The sequence below is a fragment of the Camellia sinensis genome, chromosome 1, assembly GCF_055761805.1.
Source record: "Camellia sinensis isolate YWXY chromosome 1, ASM5576180v1, whole genome shotgun sequence".
In the NCBI taxonomy this organism is placed as follows: domain Eukaryota; kingdom Viridiplantae; phylum Streptophyta; class Magnoliopsida; order Ericales; family Theaceae; genus Camellia; species Camellia sinensis.
This window is the reverse complement of record NC_138961.1, coordinates 19,713,381-19,733,026: the sequence shown is the minus strand read 5'-3', so window position 1 is coordinate 19,733,026 and position 19,646 is coordinate 19,713,381. Positions and strand designations below refer to the sequence as shown.

Here is a 19,646-nt window from a genome sequence, read left to right as displayed (position 1 = left end):
TTCTGTGTACAATAAATAAATTGAAACTAAATCAAACAAATAAAATAAGTTGCGTACCGAATTTATTTTACCGAACCAAATGAATAATAAAAGATCAAGTCGAGTGTGCGACACTCTGTCCTTAAGACAGATTCGCCCCGCTATGGTGCTTACGGTTAAGTAGCGTCTATCTCCCAAGATACAATGATCTTCACAAATTTGTAGTAGCACTCCAAACAAATTTGTTTGGCGAACTATAACCTCGTGTTCTATGCTCTCTAAATTTTTTCTAAAAAATATATGAAGAATATATGCAACAAAGCAAAGATTGGACAATAAGAAAATGGATTTTCAGACTATTTTCGGATTTCTAAACACTGCTGGAATGATCTGAATTTATAGGCAACACAAATTGTCCCGAACAGGTATGAAAAAGAAATGAACAGATGCATTTTCAAACTATACAGGTACTGTTTGAATTTCAAACAGATCTGGCAGTTTTAACAGATAACTACACAATAGTTAAATCTGTTTGAAAAAAAAAACAGAATCTATCCGGGTGTGCAACAGATTAGGAAACTGTTTGGACAGTTTAATCTGTTTGGAAATTGGACTGAAAGAGACACAAATTTTTAACACAAAATTTGAATTTAATTTTCGAATTAAATTCAATTTGAAATTCAAATAATTTCTTATAAGAATTTGGAACAATTCAAATAAATTTTGTCCAAAAAATTAATGTTAGAATCGACTCGACCTACACCTGCGCCCAACACGGCTCGGCGGTGACGGTGCGCGCGTGTGGTGGTTTGAGCCAAGGTTCCATTTGTCTATAACTCCTCCCTTCTACAAACTTGGGGTGCCCTTGGGGCCTAACCCAAGTTAGTATACCAAGAGCTTATATACCCACAAAAGCTCTCTTAAAGTTTCAATGTAGGACAACCCATTTCAAGAAAACCCACATTTACTTCTTTAATTGTCCATTCCATGAACCCAAAAACAACATCAACTTCACATTCACTCATAAATGGTTTTGACAAACTGTCTTCACCGTGTGACTTATCATGCGGTAAGAAACATATCACCTCTTCGGACCCACCCCAAAAGACGTTTGGGGCCCGCTCAATTTTTGGCTCAAAGTTGGTCGAAAATAAGCTTTATAAAACCAAATTTTCCAACAATCCCCCATATGAATGGAATTTGATGGAGAGAAAATGCAACAACATGATCTAAATACAAAGAGTACAAAAATTGAAAATATTTTGCAAAGGATAGGTAGGCTTTGGCTTTGAATCTTCTCTTGTGAGACACTATCGGATTTACTAGCTAACTAGTGAATATGATGTCTTGAACTGTTCAGCCATTTGTGTAAACCAAGACAATAGAATTCACACAGTATATCCCCAGACACAGTTTAATTCTCACTATTGTGTTCATTTTGGTCCTGAACAACTTGGTCTTTCATGAGTGCTCTAGAGAATTGTAGCCCTTCACAAATCTCATAGAACCGGCCCAGTTCACACTCACACAGGTGATTTTTATGAAGAGTGTTCTGCCATACTCCACTAGGTTTACCTAGATATAAGAATCATTAAAAATATTACTTAACCTAAAATGCTGCAGACATCACTATTTCATCATAGAAATGGGTAGGAGTTTGACTCCCTAGTGATCCTTCTGAGTCATACACAACTCGGTTGTCCCTTTGAACCTAGATCTTGGGATCTCCAATCAACTAGGTTGGGTTTTCGTTGTGGTAACTCTTATTTAATAGGCTTAAGTCTCATTCCCCTCAATGAATTCTCAACTAGCTCTCTTGCTAACCCTTTGGTTAGTGGATCCGCTATGTTGTATTCAATGGAAATTATTCCATTAGAGAGTAGTTGTCATACGGTGTTATGTCGACGATGAATGTGTCGTGACTTACCGTTATACATATGACTTTGTGCTCTACCAATTGTTGATTAACTATCGCAATGTATGCATATAGCAGGCACCGGTTTTGGCCACATTGGAATATCTTCAAGGAAGTAGTGAAGCCATTCTGTTTTCTTCCACAGCTTGATCTAAAGCTATGAATTTTGATTCTATGGTAGATTTAGCAATGCAAGTATGTTTGGAAGATTTCTGAGATACAGCCGTCCCACAAAGAGTAAAGACATACCCACTGGTAAACTTTGAGTCTCTAGTATCCGATATCCAGTTTGCATCACAGTATCCTTCAAGTGCTGCTGGATATCTAGTATAATTTAGCCCAATGTTACGAGTAAATCGGAGGTATCTTAGAACCTTTATAATTGTTTTCTAGTATTCTACTCCTAGATTACTCGTATATCTACTTAATTTACTTACTGCATAAGCTATATCCGAGCGAGTGCAGTTCATTAAATACATTAAGCTTCCAATAATTTGGTCATACTCTAATTGAGAAATACTTTCCAGTACATTCTTAGAAGAAACAAATTAACATCCATAGGTGTTACAGCAAGATGATCATCGTCTTTGCTGGATTCGTCAAGTATTTTCTCAATATAATGAGATTGTGACAAAGCGTAACCTTCTGATATTTTGGTAATTTTCATACCAAGTATTACATCAGCAATCCCCATGTCCTTCATGTCAAAATGTTTATTCAATATTTTCTTGATAGTTTTAATCATTTCATTATTACTACCTATGATGAGCATATCATCCACACAAAGACATACAATGACATAGCCTTTGTTTGTGTTTTTAATATAAACACATTTGTCATATTCATTAATTTTGAATTCATTTGACATCATTGTCTTGTCAAATTTCTCATGCCATTGTTTTGGCGTTTGTTTTAAACCATATAATGATTTAACCAATTTATACACTTTCTTTTCTTTTCTTGGAACAAAAAATCCTACTGGTTGTTCCGTGTAAATTTTTTCATCTAACTCACCATTTAAGAAAGCGGTTTTCACATCCATTTGATGAATTTCTAGATTGTACAATGATGCAATAACAATAAGCATTCTAATGGATGTTATTCTAGTAACCGGTGAGTATGTGTCAAAGTAATCATGACCTTCTTTTTGTCTATACCCTTTGACCACAAGTCTCACCTTGTATTTGTCAATTGATCCATCCGCTTTCATTTTTCTTTTGAAAATCCACTTGTACCCAGGAGGTTTACAACCTAGTGGTAAGTCTACTAATTCCCAAGTGTGATTTTGCAAGATGGATTCAACTTCACTATTGACAGCTTCTTTCCATAAAGGAGTTTCAAGACTAGACATAGCCTCTTTAAAAGTTAAAGGCTCATTTTCTAACAAATATGTTAGAAAATCTAGACCAAAAGATTTTGAGGTTCTAGCACATTTACTACGCCTAAGTTCCTCTTCCTCATTTTGATCTATCTCCTGCTCTTGTTCTTGATCATGTTCTTGATTCTGACTAGTAATAGCATCATGAGATCTTTTGTTAGTACTAGTCTCTTGTCCAGTCTTGTTTGGAAACACATGTTCAAAGAAAGACGCATTCCAAGATTCAATAATAGTATTTATATGCATTTCGGAATGTTCTGACTTATGAATCATAAATCGATATGCACTACTATTCATGGCATAACCAATGAAAATGCAATCAACAGATTTAGGACCTATTTTAGTCTTTTTAGGACTAGGAATAGCCACTTTAGCCAAACACCCCCACACTTATAAGTATTTGTAGGATGGTACTCTCCCATGCCACATTTCATAAGGTGTTTGATTCACTTTCTTCCGGGGTACTTTATTTAAAATATAATTAGCAGAAAGTATTGCTTCCCCCCACAAGTTCTGAGGTAATCCAGAACTGATTAACATGGCATTCATCATTTCTTTTAAAGTCTTGTTTTTCCTTTCAGCAATTCCATTTTGCTTAGGTGAGTAAGGAGCGGTGGTTTGATGAATTATTCCATATTCTTTACAAAATTCACCAAAAGGTGATTTATATTCACCACCTCTATCACTTCTTAGTTTTTTTTTTTATTTTCTTACCAAGTTGATTTTCAACTTCATTCTTGTATTAAATGAAAGTTTCCAAAGCTTCATCCTTGGTTCGAATTAAATAAACATAACTATATCTAGTATAGCCATCTATAAAAGTGATAAAATATTTTTTCTCACCTCTAGTTTGAATTGATTTAAAATCACAAATGTCACTATGAATTAATTCAAGTGGGTCTATATTTCTTTCAATTGAATGAAAAAGAGTTTTGGATAATTTTGCCTCAACACAAATTTCACACTTAAATCAATGTCAAATTTAGGTAAATATTCCATATTAATTAATTTACACAAAGATCGATAATTAACATGTCTAAGTCTACCATGCCATAAATTTGAAAACTCAAGCAAGTAAGAAGAAGATGTATTTTTTATTAATAACAGAAGGTACAACAGTCGTTACATTCATTTTGAAAAAGCCATCTAACATGTAACATTTTCCTATATACATCCCATTTTTGGTAAGTACAAATTTGTCACTTTAAAAAACTAGCCTAAACCCATTTTTACTCAATAAAGGTCTGGAAACAAGGTTCTTGCGAATGTCCGGTATATGCAGCACATTGTTGAGAGTGAGTTCCTTTTCAGATGTCATCTTCAGAATAATCTTTCCTTGTCCTTCAACTTTAGAAGTCGAAGAGTTGCCTATAAAAAGTTGTTCATCATTGTCCACTATAGAATAAGATGTGAACATCTTTTTGTCAACACAAATATGGTGAGTAGCATCAGTGTCCACCCACCATTCTTTAGGATTTCCGACAAGGTTTGCCTCGAAAACAACTACATAAAGATTTATGTCATCTACACCATTGAAAATATTGTCCACTTCGGTCATATGGGCTTGAGCAGGCTTCTTGGTTGTTCTTCCTTTGCCTTTGCACTTGCTACGGCAATCTTTGGCCCGATGTCACTCATTGTCACAGATGTAGCACTTGCTATTAAACTTATACTTTTTAGTTTCCCCCCTTTAGAGCCTTGTGATGAACTTTCTCTAGAAAACTTCCGTTTCTTTGCTTTTAGAGCATGTTTCACCACATTTACCTTAGACTCCATTGGATGCTTACCAGCCCGCTTTTCAGAATTGCGGTTATCCTCTTCAATCCTCAAACACACAATCAATTCTTCTAAAGACATTTCTTCGCGCTTGTGTTTGAGGATTACTTTTTAGTTTGTTCTTGAATTCCTTCCAGCCTTGTGGTAATTTCTCAATTAAGGCTACAACTTAGAAGGATTCACTGAGAGGCATGCCTTCTGCGTGAATGTCATGCAGAATGAGTTGGAGATCTTGAACTTGACTGATCACAGTCTTAGAATCAACCATCACAAAGTCCAGGAATTTGCCAACCACAAATTTCTTTGAGCCAACATCTTCTGTTTTATACTTTTTCTCCAAAGACTCCCAAAGTTCCTTTGTTGTCTTGATAGGACTGCAGACGTTGTATAATGTGTTATCAAGTCTGTTCAAGATGTAGTTCCGGCAAAGGAAATCAGCATGTTTCCAAGTATCAACCGCAGCAACCATTTGCCGGTCAGTTTCATCCTCATTCAGAGTAAGAGCATTCTCACAGAGAAAATGAGCCAGGTTTAGAGTTGTAAGATAGAACAACATTTTCTGTTGCCATCTTTTAAAATTAGTTCTTGAGAACTTCTCTGGCTTCGACTGGCACAGTCACAACAGGAGGAGGGGTAGGCGTAATTGCAGCCACCATATTAGTACTTGTTCGAGTATTAGTTTGATTAGTTTCAGTTGCCATGAATTCTAAATTATAAAACAAAATTATAATTAGAATTTCATACTTCACAGAAAATGTAAACCAAAACCACAGAATTTTAAATTTTGTAAAATAAAAGAAACAAGAATTGTAACTTTTATTTTTAATTAATTTGAATATAAAATAAAATTTTATTTAACCAAATTAATTACACACATAAAATTAAATTTCTATAACACTTCAATAATTAAAATACTGAAACAGAATTTTAATTAATGAACACTCAGAAATAATTTCTGAAAACCAAAATTAATTTCTAACAAAATTCCACAAATAAATATTCTGAATTGTTAATGACACCAGTATATTACTATTAGTTGTCAAAGAAAATAGACAGTATATTACTACTACCTGTCAAACAGTATATTACTACTGTTTGTTTTCCAACCAGAATATTATTTTGTAAAATCATAGAAAATAATTTCTGTAAGAAGAAGAAAGAGAAAGGGAAACAAACGAAAAATTCTGTAAACAGAATAATTCAAATCTGTCTTAAGATTGTCGGAACAATCTTCTGTGTACAATAAATAAATTGAAACTAAATAAAACAAATAAAATAAATTACGTACCGAATTTATTTTACCGAACCAAATGAATAATAAAAGATCAAGCCAAGTATGTGACACTCTGTCTTTAAGACAGATTCGCCCCGTTACGATACTTACAGTTAAGTGGCGTCTATCTCCCAAGATACAATGATCTTCACAAATTTGTAGTAGTACTCTAAATAAATTTGTTCGGCGAACTAGAATCTCGTGTTCTATACTCTCTAAATTTTTCCTAAAAAATATATGAAGAATATATGCAACAAAGCAAAGGTTGGACAACAAGAAAATGGATTTTTAGACTATTTTCGGATTTCTAAACACTGCTGCAATGATCTGAATTTATAGGCAACACAAACTGTCCTGAACAAGTATGAAAAGAAGTGAACAGTTGCATTTTCAAACTGTACAGGTACTGTTTGAATTTCAAACAAATCTGGCAATTTCAACAGATAACTGCACAGCAGTTAAATCTATTTTAAAAAAACAGAATCTATCCGGGTGTGCAACAAATTTGGAAACTGTTTGGACAGTTTAATCTGTTTAAGCACAATTTTTTGACACAAAATTTGAATTCAATTTGAAATTCAAATAATTTCCTATAAGAATTTGGAAAAATTCAAATAAATTTTGTCTAAAAAATTAATGTTAGAACCAACCCGACCCCGACACGCCTGGCCAGACAGCGGCGGCGTGCGTGGTGGTTTGAGTCAATGTTCCATTTGTCCATAACTCCTCCCTTCTACAAACTTGGGGTGCCCCTTGAGGCCCAACCCAAGTTAGTGCACCAAGAACTTATATACCCACAAAAGCTCTCTTAAAGTTTCAATGTGGGACAACCCATTTCAAGGAAACCCACATTTACTTCTTTAATTGTTCATTCTACGAACTCCAAAACGACGTCAACTTCCCATTCACTCATAAATGGTTTTGACGAACCGTTTTCACCATGTGACTTATCATGCGGCAAGGAACACATCACCTCTTCGGACCCACTCCAAAAGACGTTTGGGGGCCACTCTATTTTGGGCTCAAAGTTGGCCCAAAATAAGCCTTATAAAACTAAATTTTCCAACAATTGTCTCTTAAGAAAATAGTGGTCTATTTAAAAAAATACCCTTGTCTATTTTTTTGAAATAAATGCGATAAAAAAATGTTGCGTTTGTCAAATTGACATAATTTTTTTTCATAAATGATATATTGAGTTACCTACAAAATGATTGATTTAATTTATTAAAACAGTACATGTGATGAACTTCACAAATCTCTGAAATTCTCCCAAGTTTAGATTTTAATTTGAGAGAAATTCAAACTTACTTTGACTATTAATATTTTACCCCAAGTTTAGATTTTAATTTGAGAGAAATTCAAACTTACTTTGACTATTAATATTTTACAAAATCACATGTCCTGTAGTGCAAAAAGCAAGTAATAAATTTTATAAAACAAAAGAATTCAAATGTCATAAAGAACCTCCAAAATCAAAAATATTACAATAGGCAAACAAACAAAGGTGAGTTATAATATTTTCAACGTGAAAATGATAGTAAAATAATTTTCCTCAAATGTAATAATTGAGCCAAACATGAGGCTAAAGTCATTAAAATAAAGAAGACGTTAATTCACCAAGAAATCCAAGAAAGTGACCAAATTATATCTAAAAGGCCCAAAGTAACAATGAAGTATTAAGAATAATAGAAGGGAAAATGGGAAAAAAAGTATGAACCTCAAGCAGGTAAGCGCTTCTTACAGTATATTTAAGTTTTGTATTTTGATAATTTTTTTAAAATAAGAATATTATTCTATGAAATTGAGTATAATAAATAATTAGATATATGATATAATTATATAAATTATATTATAAAAAATAAGAATTAGAAAAATATAATAAGCCCTATCATTTTAACATAATTATATTGTTTTCTTTTTCAGTAAGACTAAAATGACTGAAGTTATTGCAGAAGGTGTAAAGACACAAAGATAAACAAAATAAAATATACATTTTAATATAAAAGAGGTAAAAAAAAATTATTTTGCATCTATATGAGTAACGAATTACTGATAAAAATTGAGCTAAGTGTTATGTAAATTAAAATTTTGAGGGAGTCCAATATAATTATGTCAAATTTGTATAAATTAACATATTTTTAACACTTGAGTTTTTGTTCATGACCACCTGTGCTATTGTATAAATCCATATCAACTTCAAATAGTCACCAAACTAATTATTTAATTTAATTTTTTTTTTTTTGGTTTGGTGTAAGTGTCTTTTGGGTTAGTTCATCTTGTTATTCAATACTTGTTTGATGTGTTAAGGGTCATTGGTAGTGTTTAGTTTATTGAAATGAGAGTGGAATGGAATGATCAAAACTCTTTTCACAATTCAATTGTAAAAAAGAAAAATAAAAAAAGATAATTCACACAATTATGTGATTTGATATGTATCATTTTTTAATTTATTATATATCCAATGATGTAAATTCCAATTTTATTACCATATCATTTTGGGTGAATTTATAAGTTTTTAACATTTTTTCTGAATTTATAAAAAAAAATAATGGTGTGTGGCTTTTCTCATCAATTAAATATAAAACAAATGCTAAGATAATTTTTTCAAGTAAAAAAAAATACTAAGATAATTTACTAAACTAATAAAAAAGTAAAAGAAAATACATATATATACAAATGATCCATTTTATTAATAAATAAATCATACTCACATAACAAAAGACTAATTTTATTAATAAGTAAATCATTATGTCAATTAATAATTTTTAATGATATGAAAAATATCTTTCAATTAACCATTTCGTTAATAAATAAAGTATTTAGTCAATTAACAATTTTTAATGATATGAGAAATATTTTTCAATAAATAATTTTGATAATTTATTATTGCACAGAAGAGTAGTTTTTTTTTTTTCCTAATTTTTGTGTTCAATTAAAATTTATAACACATGATAGTCGTAATTTTTAGTATTGACCGATTTATATTTGAAACACAACTTATTGGTGTATTGGTAATTTGCTAAAAAATAAAATATTTATATTTCATAATTGACAAAAAATGTTTGCGTAATTACGGAAAATTTTTCACTCAAACTAGTATCACCAATATTGATTAATATTACCAAAGAAAAGGGCAAAATAGGAAAATCAAATTATAGGCCACCATTAATAAATTATACAAACTAAAAGGGTAAAATAGGAGAAAAAAAAGACAAATCATAAGAAAGAAAGAACTTCTTACGGGTACGTAGACCCGTGCAAGGCACAAGCGAGTCGATCATTTTTTTTTATTAAAATATATATATATATATATATATTTTAAGGTAGTGTTTGTTTGATGGAAGAAAAATAGTGGAATAATCACTTGGTAGAGGTTAAAGAAGAATAATTTTATTTTAATTCAATTGTAAAGGTTAAAGAAGAATGATTATTTGGTGTGTACTATAGCATTAGCCATACGTATACATTTATCTCCCTTTGTCCCAATTTGTTGGTCTCTTTTGTGGATTCTAACTTTGTAAGAGGGGCATGCAATTGAGTGCTGCTATTAGCACCTACCTAATTTCTTTGGACCTTTCAATTCTCACTTCTTTTTATTACAATTATATCTTAAAGGAAAATTACATTAAATGACAATTTTTAATGGAACACTCACTCACTAAATGAAAACAATTAGAATGATAGTCTACAGTATTGTACTCACCTCCATTCCCATCTATACATATTTCTTACCGCTCTAAACCCTGATTCTTCTTCATCACCATCCTAAACCCACGTATTCATCTTCAATGAAAAACATTTGAAACCATCTAATCAGTTAATGTTTTGTTTGGTGGTTTCAAATGTGTTTGATATTCCAAATCAGTTAATGTTGTAAACAATCCTATTACAGGCTCTGAGTTTATGCATTTGTGGTCGTTTTTACCATTTCTTGATACTTATAGAGTAATGGAGGATGATGACAACAACTCTGATGAAGTTAGCGTTGCATTGGTAAGTTTATTATCTTGCATTTACAATTTTAGGTCGTTTTTGGTTCAGTACTGGTTTGCCTACTATTAAGTTTCTATTTAGTAATACAGTGTTGAACATAAATATTTTGTTCAACTCTAGAATACCAAACGGTTCTATTTTGTAGAATTTTTTCCTTATTTCTAATTTTTTAAAGGTTTTCCCCTCTAAAACCCCCTATATCAAGGGTTTTACTCTGAAATAAACAAAAATAATAATATGTAATGGGCAGTTGGAGGTTACCTAAGAGAAAAAGAAAGAGACTGTCGAAGAGATTTTCGACTGAGATACTATCGTTCACGGTGACAACGATAAAGAGATCATCATTTATGAGAGAAGGAGAAGAAAGAGATAGTCGATTCGTTTCTCAATCCTTTGTTATTCTCAATTGTCTATCGTTCATTGTTTACTGAGATAAAAAAGAAAAGAGAGTGTGTAAAATTAAGTGGGTGTGCACTTGGATGTGATGATATTATGAATATGGGTTAAATTGTATTAAGTGGAGTGTTCAAAGAAATCTTATTAAAATTTAAAGTTTAAGGTGGGAGTTCAAAGAAATAGGAGGTTCAAATAAATTAGGTAGATATTAATAGCAGTCCTCCATTCAATTATTACCCTTAAATTTAAATTTTAAAATATTTTTCTTCTAATGTCCTTATCTCTTCAAATTTTTTTATATATTTATAATTACTTAGAAGGTTAGTTTTAGAAAATCAAATATTTTTTACTTTGATATTTTTTTTTCCCTCAGAGAGTTTGTATGATGTGTAAATAAAATTTCTCATGTTTTTTTCCTTTTTTTCTCTAATTGTTAGATAAAAGGGCCTCTTATTTTTTTAAAAAAAATAGCATGAAATTCTTTTGAACAATTCAAAACATATCGGATTAATTTAAATTTTTTATAAATGATATGCTCGCCAAACCCTACAATATAAACATTTGATTTGTTTAATCTTCCACTATATTCAATTCCGAGAAGAAAAATCTTATTTTGGGATAATAATCACAAACAATACTTAATTAATTGAAATAAAGGCCGAATATTATAAAATTTAGTAAAATAGAACGAAATTATTAATTTTTGAAAGTTTATATCCAAACACCATTTGTGATGTGTCACGACCCAAACCCGCCCCTATGGGTTTAGTACCGTAACCGACCAGTAATCCGAGATTACCGAAGGCCTGCTTAACAGTAATACAGTAATACAGAGTACAGGGGTTGGCGGAAGCCAATACAGTAATTAAGATATGTCCAATGAGCTGTGACAGTCTGAATACAAAAAGACTTTTCATATCATATACACATATACAATCAGTACCAAAACAGTATGTACAATATATACAATCATTCAGAACAGGGACTTAATCCCTATTTAAAACAGTACAGTACAAAAACATTCAGTCTATACAGAACATAACCAAGAAGGGGGAAAACTAAAACACCCCCAAAGCCCTAGCTTGACAGGCTCGGAACCTCGCAGTGAGGCATAGTGGTTGGCTTTGACAAAAGGGAGTCTAACCCATGCTCCTAGCTCCGGTCTGGTGCCTGAACACCTACATATATATATAAGCAGTGAGCTAAAGCCCAGTGAATAACATAATGCATAAAGAGGTTAAGAATGAATGTTCTTTCAATATTGAAAACAGTCAATTGATTCAATGTATCAGTCATTCAGTCATAACAGTCATATGTGGTACATCCATTAGCAGGACAATACAGTAAACAGTAGGTCTTGAAAGACCGAACAGTCAATAATGGCCATCATAACAGTAAACAGAAGTTTCAAAATAGGAACTGACAGAGATCTCTGTAACAGTAGCAGTAACAGTAACAGTAGTTGCTAAGGATGCCACAATACAATTCAGAATAGAGGACAAACATTCATTCAGTTAACAGTAAACAGTTCAGAAAACAGTTCAGTTGATCATTCAGAAAATATTCATTTTTAAACATATCTTTACAACATTGTTACTCACAGAGTTCTGAGCTACAGATAAGCTAGTACGCGTCTCCGGATGCCAACCCTACACAGTTGCAGAATGAACACACACTAAGCTACACGGTTAGGAAAATAATAACTTAATCTCTAGTTTGCCTCAGTGTGGTTCTACATCAATATCCTCATTAAAATGCCTTAAACTAGGCCTAGGAATGCCTAGGATGGAATGAGGATGCAAAGATGCACTTTAAAAACATTTTTAGAATTTTCAGAAAAACAGAGGTCCCGCTTGAGCGTGGGTTTACCCGCTTGAGCGTACAGACAAACAAAATACTCCGCTCGAGCGCGAGTTACCCCGCTTGAGCGGACTGTAAAACATTCCAAAAGTACTGGATGTGTGAAAATCACGCTCGATTGGGCGCCCGATACCCGCTCGAGCGTGTGACACAAGTCCTCGCTCGAGCGTCCAATACCCCGCTCGAGCGGACTGTAAAATAGTGTAAAGTGCTGGATGCATGAATTTCACGCCCGAGCGCTAGTCACTCCGCTCGAGCATGAGTCCAAAATCTGGAATTTCCAAATTTGAACCTCAAGCTCAAAAACAAGTTTCAATGTACCAAATTCGATCCTTTTAGGCTAATTTTCTGGAAAACACTTCAAAACTCATAATATAACATGTTTCAAAGATCAATTTGAGAAATCAAAGCCCAAAGGTAATTCAATTAAACTCAATTTCAAACCAATTTCCAAGAACATAACTCAAACATGACATGCATGAGTTTAAACCAATTCAAAGCTTCAATTACATGCTCTAATGAGCTAATTCTTCCAAAAACATGGTAAAATCATGAACTATACTCAAAATATGAACATGCATGTAACAATTTTCTATGAAAACAACTTTAAACTTATCAATATAGGCATGCATGCAGGATATATGCTATAATTCAACATCACAAGACCAAATCTTGACTTTAAACTCCAATATGACAAGAGCCATGCAAGAACTAACTCAATTACATGAACAAGAAGGTGAAGACTCTATCTTAAGTCTTGAATTATAGGAAGGGAAGCACAATTTGCCAAATTCTCCTCAAAACTACTAAGTTTCCAAGCAATGCAAGATGAAGACAAGTTTTTCCTAGCTCCCTCTCTCTCTAGTCGGTTGAGTCTAAGGAAATGGTTGAGGAAATGTTTTGCCTGAGTATATTCAAGCCTCAATATATGTAAGGAAGTGGACCACTAAGTGGCAAAGTTGCAAATAAGGCCAACTCTCGTGATTTAACGTATTTTAATCTATTTAATCATACCAAATCACATTTCAAATAAATATGCCATAAAATCACATAAATTATGATTAACATATATCACTAATCAATTTCATATTCGGTCGCCGATAAGGCCTTCAATTTACAGTTTAAAACATAAAACATGAATAGATAGTTTAACAGTCGAACAGATAGAAATGCATTTAAACAGATACAGATAATCAATCAGTTCAGGATTTTAGTCAATTCAGTCAATTATCATAATCAGTCTCAGTTTAACAGTGATCAGTGGTTTATCAATAAACAGTGGTGAGGGTTGTCACATGATGTATACTGATAGTTTGTACGATGTACAAATATAATTATCCAAAAATGATATTTCTATGAAAGTTGATTTTTTCAAAATAACCCTCAAAAGTCCACCCAATAAAAAAATAAAAAAGAAAAAAAGAAAAAAACCAAAAAATGACAAAATGGAGAATTAAAAAACAAGCCAAGGGCAAAATAAGAAATTCAAAACCATTACATAATTGACCCAACTAATAAAGAACAAAATAGAAAATAAAAATACAAGTTAAGGGCAAAATAGAAAAAAAACTAAGTATAAGCTACCAAAATGAAAGAGATTATGATATATATAGATATATACTAGGTAGAAAAAAAGCCCCGCGGAAGATACGGGTTAAATGTTAAAATAAAAAATTTATATGATAAAATATAAATGAATTAAATTATTTAAGTTAATTAGTTGTGTACTATCTTTTATTAGAGGCATAGAATACTTAACTTTTTATAAATTTTTGAAATCAAAATTTAAATGATATTTTATACATCTTAATATTTTATTTGAAAACTTATTTTCTAATTTGTATACGATAGCTTGCTTGGTTGTGTTTTTTCAAAAAAAAATTTCAGAAAATTTTACTTTTTTGTTTTTCGTATTTTTTTGTTTTTATTGATTTTTTTTAATATTTTAAGTAATTTTTTTTACTTTTTAGACATACCTAATATAAATATACCTAAAAAGTAAAAAAATTGTGAAAAAAACCTTTTAAAAATTCACTAAATACCAAAAATACAAAAAAAATACGAGAATTCAGTACATTTTTTATATTTTTATGTATTTATTAAAATCTTAAAATATTTTTTCACAAAATTTTTATTTTTTAGATACATTTAAGTAAGGTGCATCTAAAAAAGTTAAAAAAAAATATTTAAAATTTTAAAAGTATTCACTAAAAATCAAAAAATACGAAAATCAAAAAATTCAAACCAAACACACTGAATATTTTTTTTTTATTTTTGTAAATAAATCACGGCCATATAACAAATGATCCATTTTGTTAACAAAGAAATCATTAAGTTAATTAACAACTTTTAATTATATTGGAAATATCTTTTAATGAATGATTTTGATAATTTTATTGTCATTGGAAAGTAGTTAGATTTATTATTATTATTATTCTGTAAAATTAAAAACTTGAGCAAACTGTAGTTGTAATTTCTAGTATTATAAGGGCAACTCATATTTTAAACAAATCTCAAGATGTATTTATAATTTAATTAAAAAAATTCATATTTCATAATTGGCCAAGATTTTTTTACATAATTATTATAAAACCTTTATCTAAATTACAACCACCAATAGTGGTAAATATTACCAGGAAAAGAGCAAAATGAAAAAAATTAAAATACAAGCCACCATGAGTAATAAACAAAGTGAAACGGCAGATTGGGAAACTGAAAAACACTCATACTAAACACTCTTTTATTAGTATAAATTATTTGAGATTATTATTAAAATAGTATAATATGCTCTGTTATTTATAGGGAAAATCAGAGTACTTTCTTAAAATTATTACATACTCATGGAAAAGTTTATAACAGTATTTATCAAAATTAATAAAGTTTAGAATCCATCTAAAATTATTTTTTAAATAAACATTGATCTATTATTCTATCTTATTTTGTGTAGGTAATTTTCTGACCACACTGCCCGCCTAGTAATCAGCTGGAGAGTATCGGCAGAATAGATGGCTTCAACAGACCTATAAAAAGAAAAGGCTTCGGCGGTGGCTCTTCCACCCGGGAGCACTCCGACGATCAAGTCAGTATACCTCTCAAAGATAATCAAGTGCTAAACTCACAAGCTTGAGTATAAAACTGCGTACCTTAAACCCACGGGGGTGCCTTTCTTTTATAGTTTACTCAATCCAAGTCCCACTAGAAGTCTGACTTCTATAGACTCCAATTCAATGTCAACTTTGGACTCTTCAAGAGATAAAGATAAACTCCCTAAGAGCTTTATCCTTATCTTAGCAAAGTCTCTATCTCGGATTCCGATATCTTCGGAGATCACCTCGGCCTCGCCAAAGATAACCTCGGCATAACTACCACGACACGTAGCACTTCGGCTGACACGTCGGCGTCACCATGCCACGTGTTGGTATTCAGAAAATACATCCCCATAACTGCCCCCTAGGTTCTATTACCTCGGCATTCTGAGGTGATGGAACCTATTTCTGTATTTTCTTCTAGTACCTCGGCATAAGAACTTTTTTGGCCGAGATCATTCATTTTAGGCCGACATGCCTTTATCAAAGAACAAGAACTCAAACGAACTCCTCCACGCGCATGAGCTGTCATGCACCTTTTCTCAACCGTTCCCCTCACGTGCTTTATCCTCATTGGCCCGTGTCTGTGACGCGCCTGAAAGCTGTATTTTACCCATCTGCGCCGTCTGACGTGTACGTTGCTCCAGGCGTAATAAATGCCCTACTTTTGCCGCCATTTCAAGTTTTTTACAAAACTTTTCCCCATTTCTTTTCGTCTCTTTACTTTTGTTTTCAACTTTCTGGCTTTCTCTCTCTCTTAAACCTTCTCAAATCCGCCATTGCTCTAGCTCCAAGCTCTGCAACCGTCTTCATTCTCCTTTTGAAGCTTTCGCCGTTCCGTCGTGTCTGCAACCATTGCCTTACCTCGGCGACCTTTTATTCCGGCTTCATTTGTTCTGGTAAGCCTCTGTTCCTCTTATTCCAAATTTCTTCTATGTGCTTCCGTTTACTTGCTGTCATTATTGCTTTGTTTTAAACCTTTGATTTTGCTGAACTGTTTGCCTGGACGCGTTTATTCCATGATTTCACTCATGTCTTGAACACTTGTACTGTTTCAATACTTTTTTGCCTTTGTTCTTGAGCCTGTATTTCTTATTGTTTATGCTTTTGAAAACCATACCTCTGTTCTTGATTCTGAAACGTCATTCTTTGTTTCTTGTTTCCTGTGTTGTTTTCCAAATCTCTGCCTTTAATTCTTGCTTTCAATCTTTGCCTTCATAGATTTAGGTTTGGGTTTTGTCTGTAGAACCTTCAATTTTAGAGAAAACTGAAACAATCCTTACCAGCATATACCTAGGGTTTCGCCGAGGTTCCAATAACCCTTTAAGAATACCTTCTTTCTGAGACCTAGCCCTCTGATTTTAGGCCGACGTTATGGGTATGTGGAGACATAGGGTAGATACCCCGACCAAACTTGAGTACTTCAGGCGGGAGTTCTCAATTCCTGTCGATGTCCATTGAGGCTGGCTGAAGATAATGACTCTATCATGCCCACAGATGATTCAATGCCCTTTCCTATAGTAGCTTTTACTGAGTGCGGGCTCCGGCTCCCACTTAACATTCTTTTTCGCGAAATTCTTCACTTTTACAAGTTGAACCCTATGCAACTTGCCATAAACTCTTATCGAGTGATCAATGGCATCATAGCTTTAGCTAGGCAGGAGAATGCTAGGATTTCCCTGGCCGACATTCAGTACTGTTATACCATGTGCCCCCTTAGCCTGAAGGAAAAAGGCTTCGTTTATTATCTTAAGCCGAGGTCGACAGAATACAAAATCGTAGCTGATCTCCCAGACTCTAACAAGGGAGCTGGAGATGACTACGTTATTGCTTCGGGAAATTGGGAGTTTGGCCCAGACGAGGACGCCCATCTCTACCCTCTTCCCTGAACTATTAAAGAGGGCAAGGGTAAGAGCCCAATGTCAATACTTTAGTTGTTTCTGTTCAAGTCTTCAATATTTAATCTGTTTCTAATGTTTGTTTCTTCTTGCAGACGTTCGTAAGTTACCGAAAGACTTTCGCCAATCCTACGTTCTTAGCAAGGATCTGAAAAGGCTCTTGGACTTGCTTGTCTACAAAAGGAAAGCACCTCTCCTTCTGAACTTTATTCCGACATATAAATCCACACTGCTCGACGTCCTAAAAAGAAAGAAGAAGAGCCTATCTCCTCCCTCTGCGACCACTCTACAAACAGCATCAACATCTCGGGCTGACCAAGGGTCAACCTCTGATCCAGCCGACCAACCATCAACTTCAGCCCCATACTTAATCCCAATACCAGAAAGAAAGCGTCGGCGACAACTCGTCAAAACTGCTGAGATGGGTCACCCGAAGCCTGTTACCCAAGATCTCCTAGCCGACCTTCCCACGGATGTTGATGCTCAACCGACGCAAACCATGCCCCCACCAAAGCCGAAAAGAATTAAAAAGGCTCAACCCAAGGCCAAAGCCGCTGAGATTGAGGCTGAGAATGCTCTGCCCATCTCACAATTGGCTGAGAGTAAAAAAACTGCTTCTACTTCTGCCAAGAGGTCTGCGGAGGCCCAGCCATCAGAGTCCACTCAATCGAAGAAGCCAAGGTCATCGTCCGCGACGACCTCGGGTTCCAAAGTACCAAGAGTCCCCTGGGTGCCTGAAATCACTCTGGAGGATAAGCCTGTTCTAGTTTCTGACAGTGTCGAAGACATAAACGTCGGCGTGGCACTCAGTACTACTGTTCTCCTTCCTGGTGATCTTGAGCGAAATGCCAAGATGAGCGAGTATGAGAACTACGCCCTCATGCTCCAACGCTCTGTACAAGTAAGTTTCCCCATCTGGTAACTTGTCTTTCTGTCCCTTTTTTCTATACTTACAAGGTTTGTGTAATAACTTTTCCCTTGGGTTCTTTCAGGCCATTCAACATGTCCATTCTCTCTCCCTGCAAGCTTTTGAAACAAGGGAGAAGTTAGCCGATATGAGGCGAGAGGTTTCTACCTTGAAAAAGGAAAACAAAACTGTTCTGACAAAGATGAAGAGGCTGGAAGATCAGGCCGAGGCTACCACTAAGGCCCAACAGATGGCCGAAGAAAAAGCGGAATCTGCTGAGGCTATCAGAAAAGTTGCCGAGGCCGAGAAAAAAGAGGCCGAAGTAAAAAAGGCTCAAGCCGAAAAAGAGCTTCAGAAGGCTTTGGCCACCAAAAAAGCCGAAATCAAGGAAGCCGATAAGAAGGCTTACGCCCAGGGCATGGCTGACGTCACTGAGGAATATAAACTTCAAGTCAAGCAGGCATGCAACAGGGGCTTCTCTCTTGGTTGGATGGCCCTTGCCAAGAAGCTTAACATTCCTAATGATTCGCCACTGCGCAAAGCCGACGCTATTCCTCTTCCATTTCCTCCACCTCCAAGCCAAGCTGAAGATGAATCTGAGTCTGAACCTGAGGATGAGGATAAGGATGATGATGAAGCTTTGGTAAGGAAGCCCAAGGATTCCAGTGAGACCAAGTCTCCTCCTCAGGAGGATCAAGTCCTAGACTTGACTCATGAGGAGGATGAGGAGGTTATCAAGGAGACCACTCCTGAGCAAGCATCATCTGATGTTCCTCAAATCGGCAAGAGCGTTGATGAAACCATTGCTAAGATCAACGCCGAGATTGCTGCAGATAAAGAAGCCGAGGTATCTCTTCAGGAGACTTCTGAGGTTCAGATCCAGCCAGATGTTGATGCTGAGAAGTCTTAACTTTCATGTTTTTTCTTTTGCACCCTTGTACTTTGTTTTATTTTCTGGACAATGTAAGCTTCTTTTCATGGCCGATGTGCCTTTCTTTGTTACTTCATAACAGTTTACTTCTGGTAGGCCATAGTGCCTTCTTTTGTATACAACTGCAACTGTTTTTCTATGGATGCTTCAATCTTTTAATTTCTCTTGATTTGCTTCTGCGTGGTTCTATACTTAGAATATCTTGCATGCCTTTCATATCTTGCCAACTTTGTGCAATCTTCTCGGGGTCACAT

At 34.1% G+C, this 19,646-nt stretch overlaps 1 protein-coding gene across 2 annotated transcripts in view; it reads right to left on the bottom strand.

The window, feature by feature from the left end:
- Positions 1-11,605: 11,605 nt before the first annotated feature.
- Positions 11,606-19,646, bottom strand: part of SEX4 (dual specificity protein phosphatase (DsPTP1) family protein) — a 36,263-nt gene continuing 28,222 nt past the window's right edge. For both annotated transcript variants that reach the window (XR_014331351.1, XM_082872840.1), the window contains exon 14: positions 11,606-11,888. Coding sequence is in view for 1 of the 2 variants with exons in the window: in XM_082872840.1 (XP_082728966.1) it covers positions 11,850-11,888 (39 nt within the window). In the remaining variant the exon portion in view is untranslated. The remainder of the gene's footprint in view (positions 11,889-19,646) is intronic.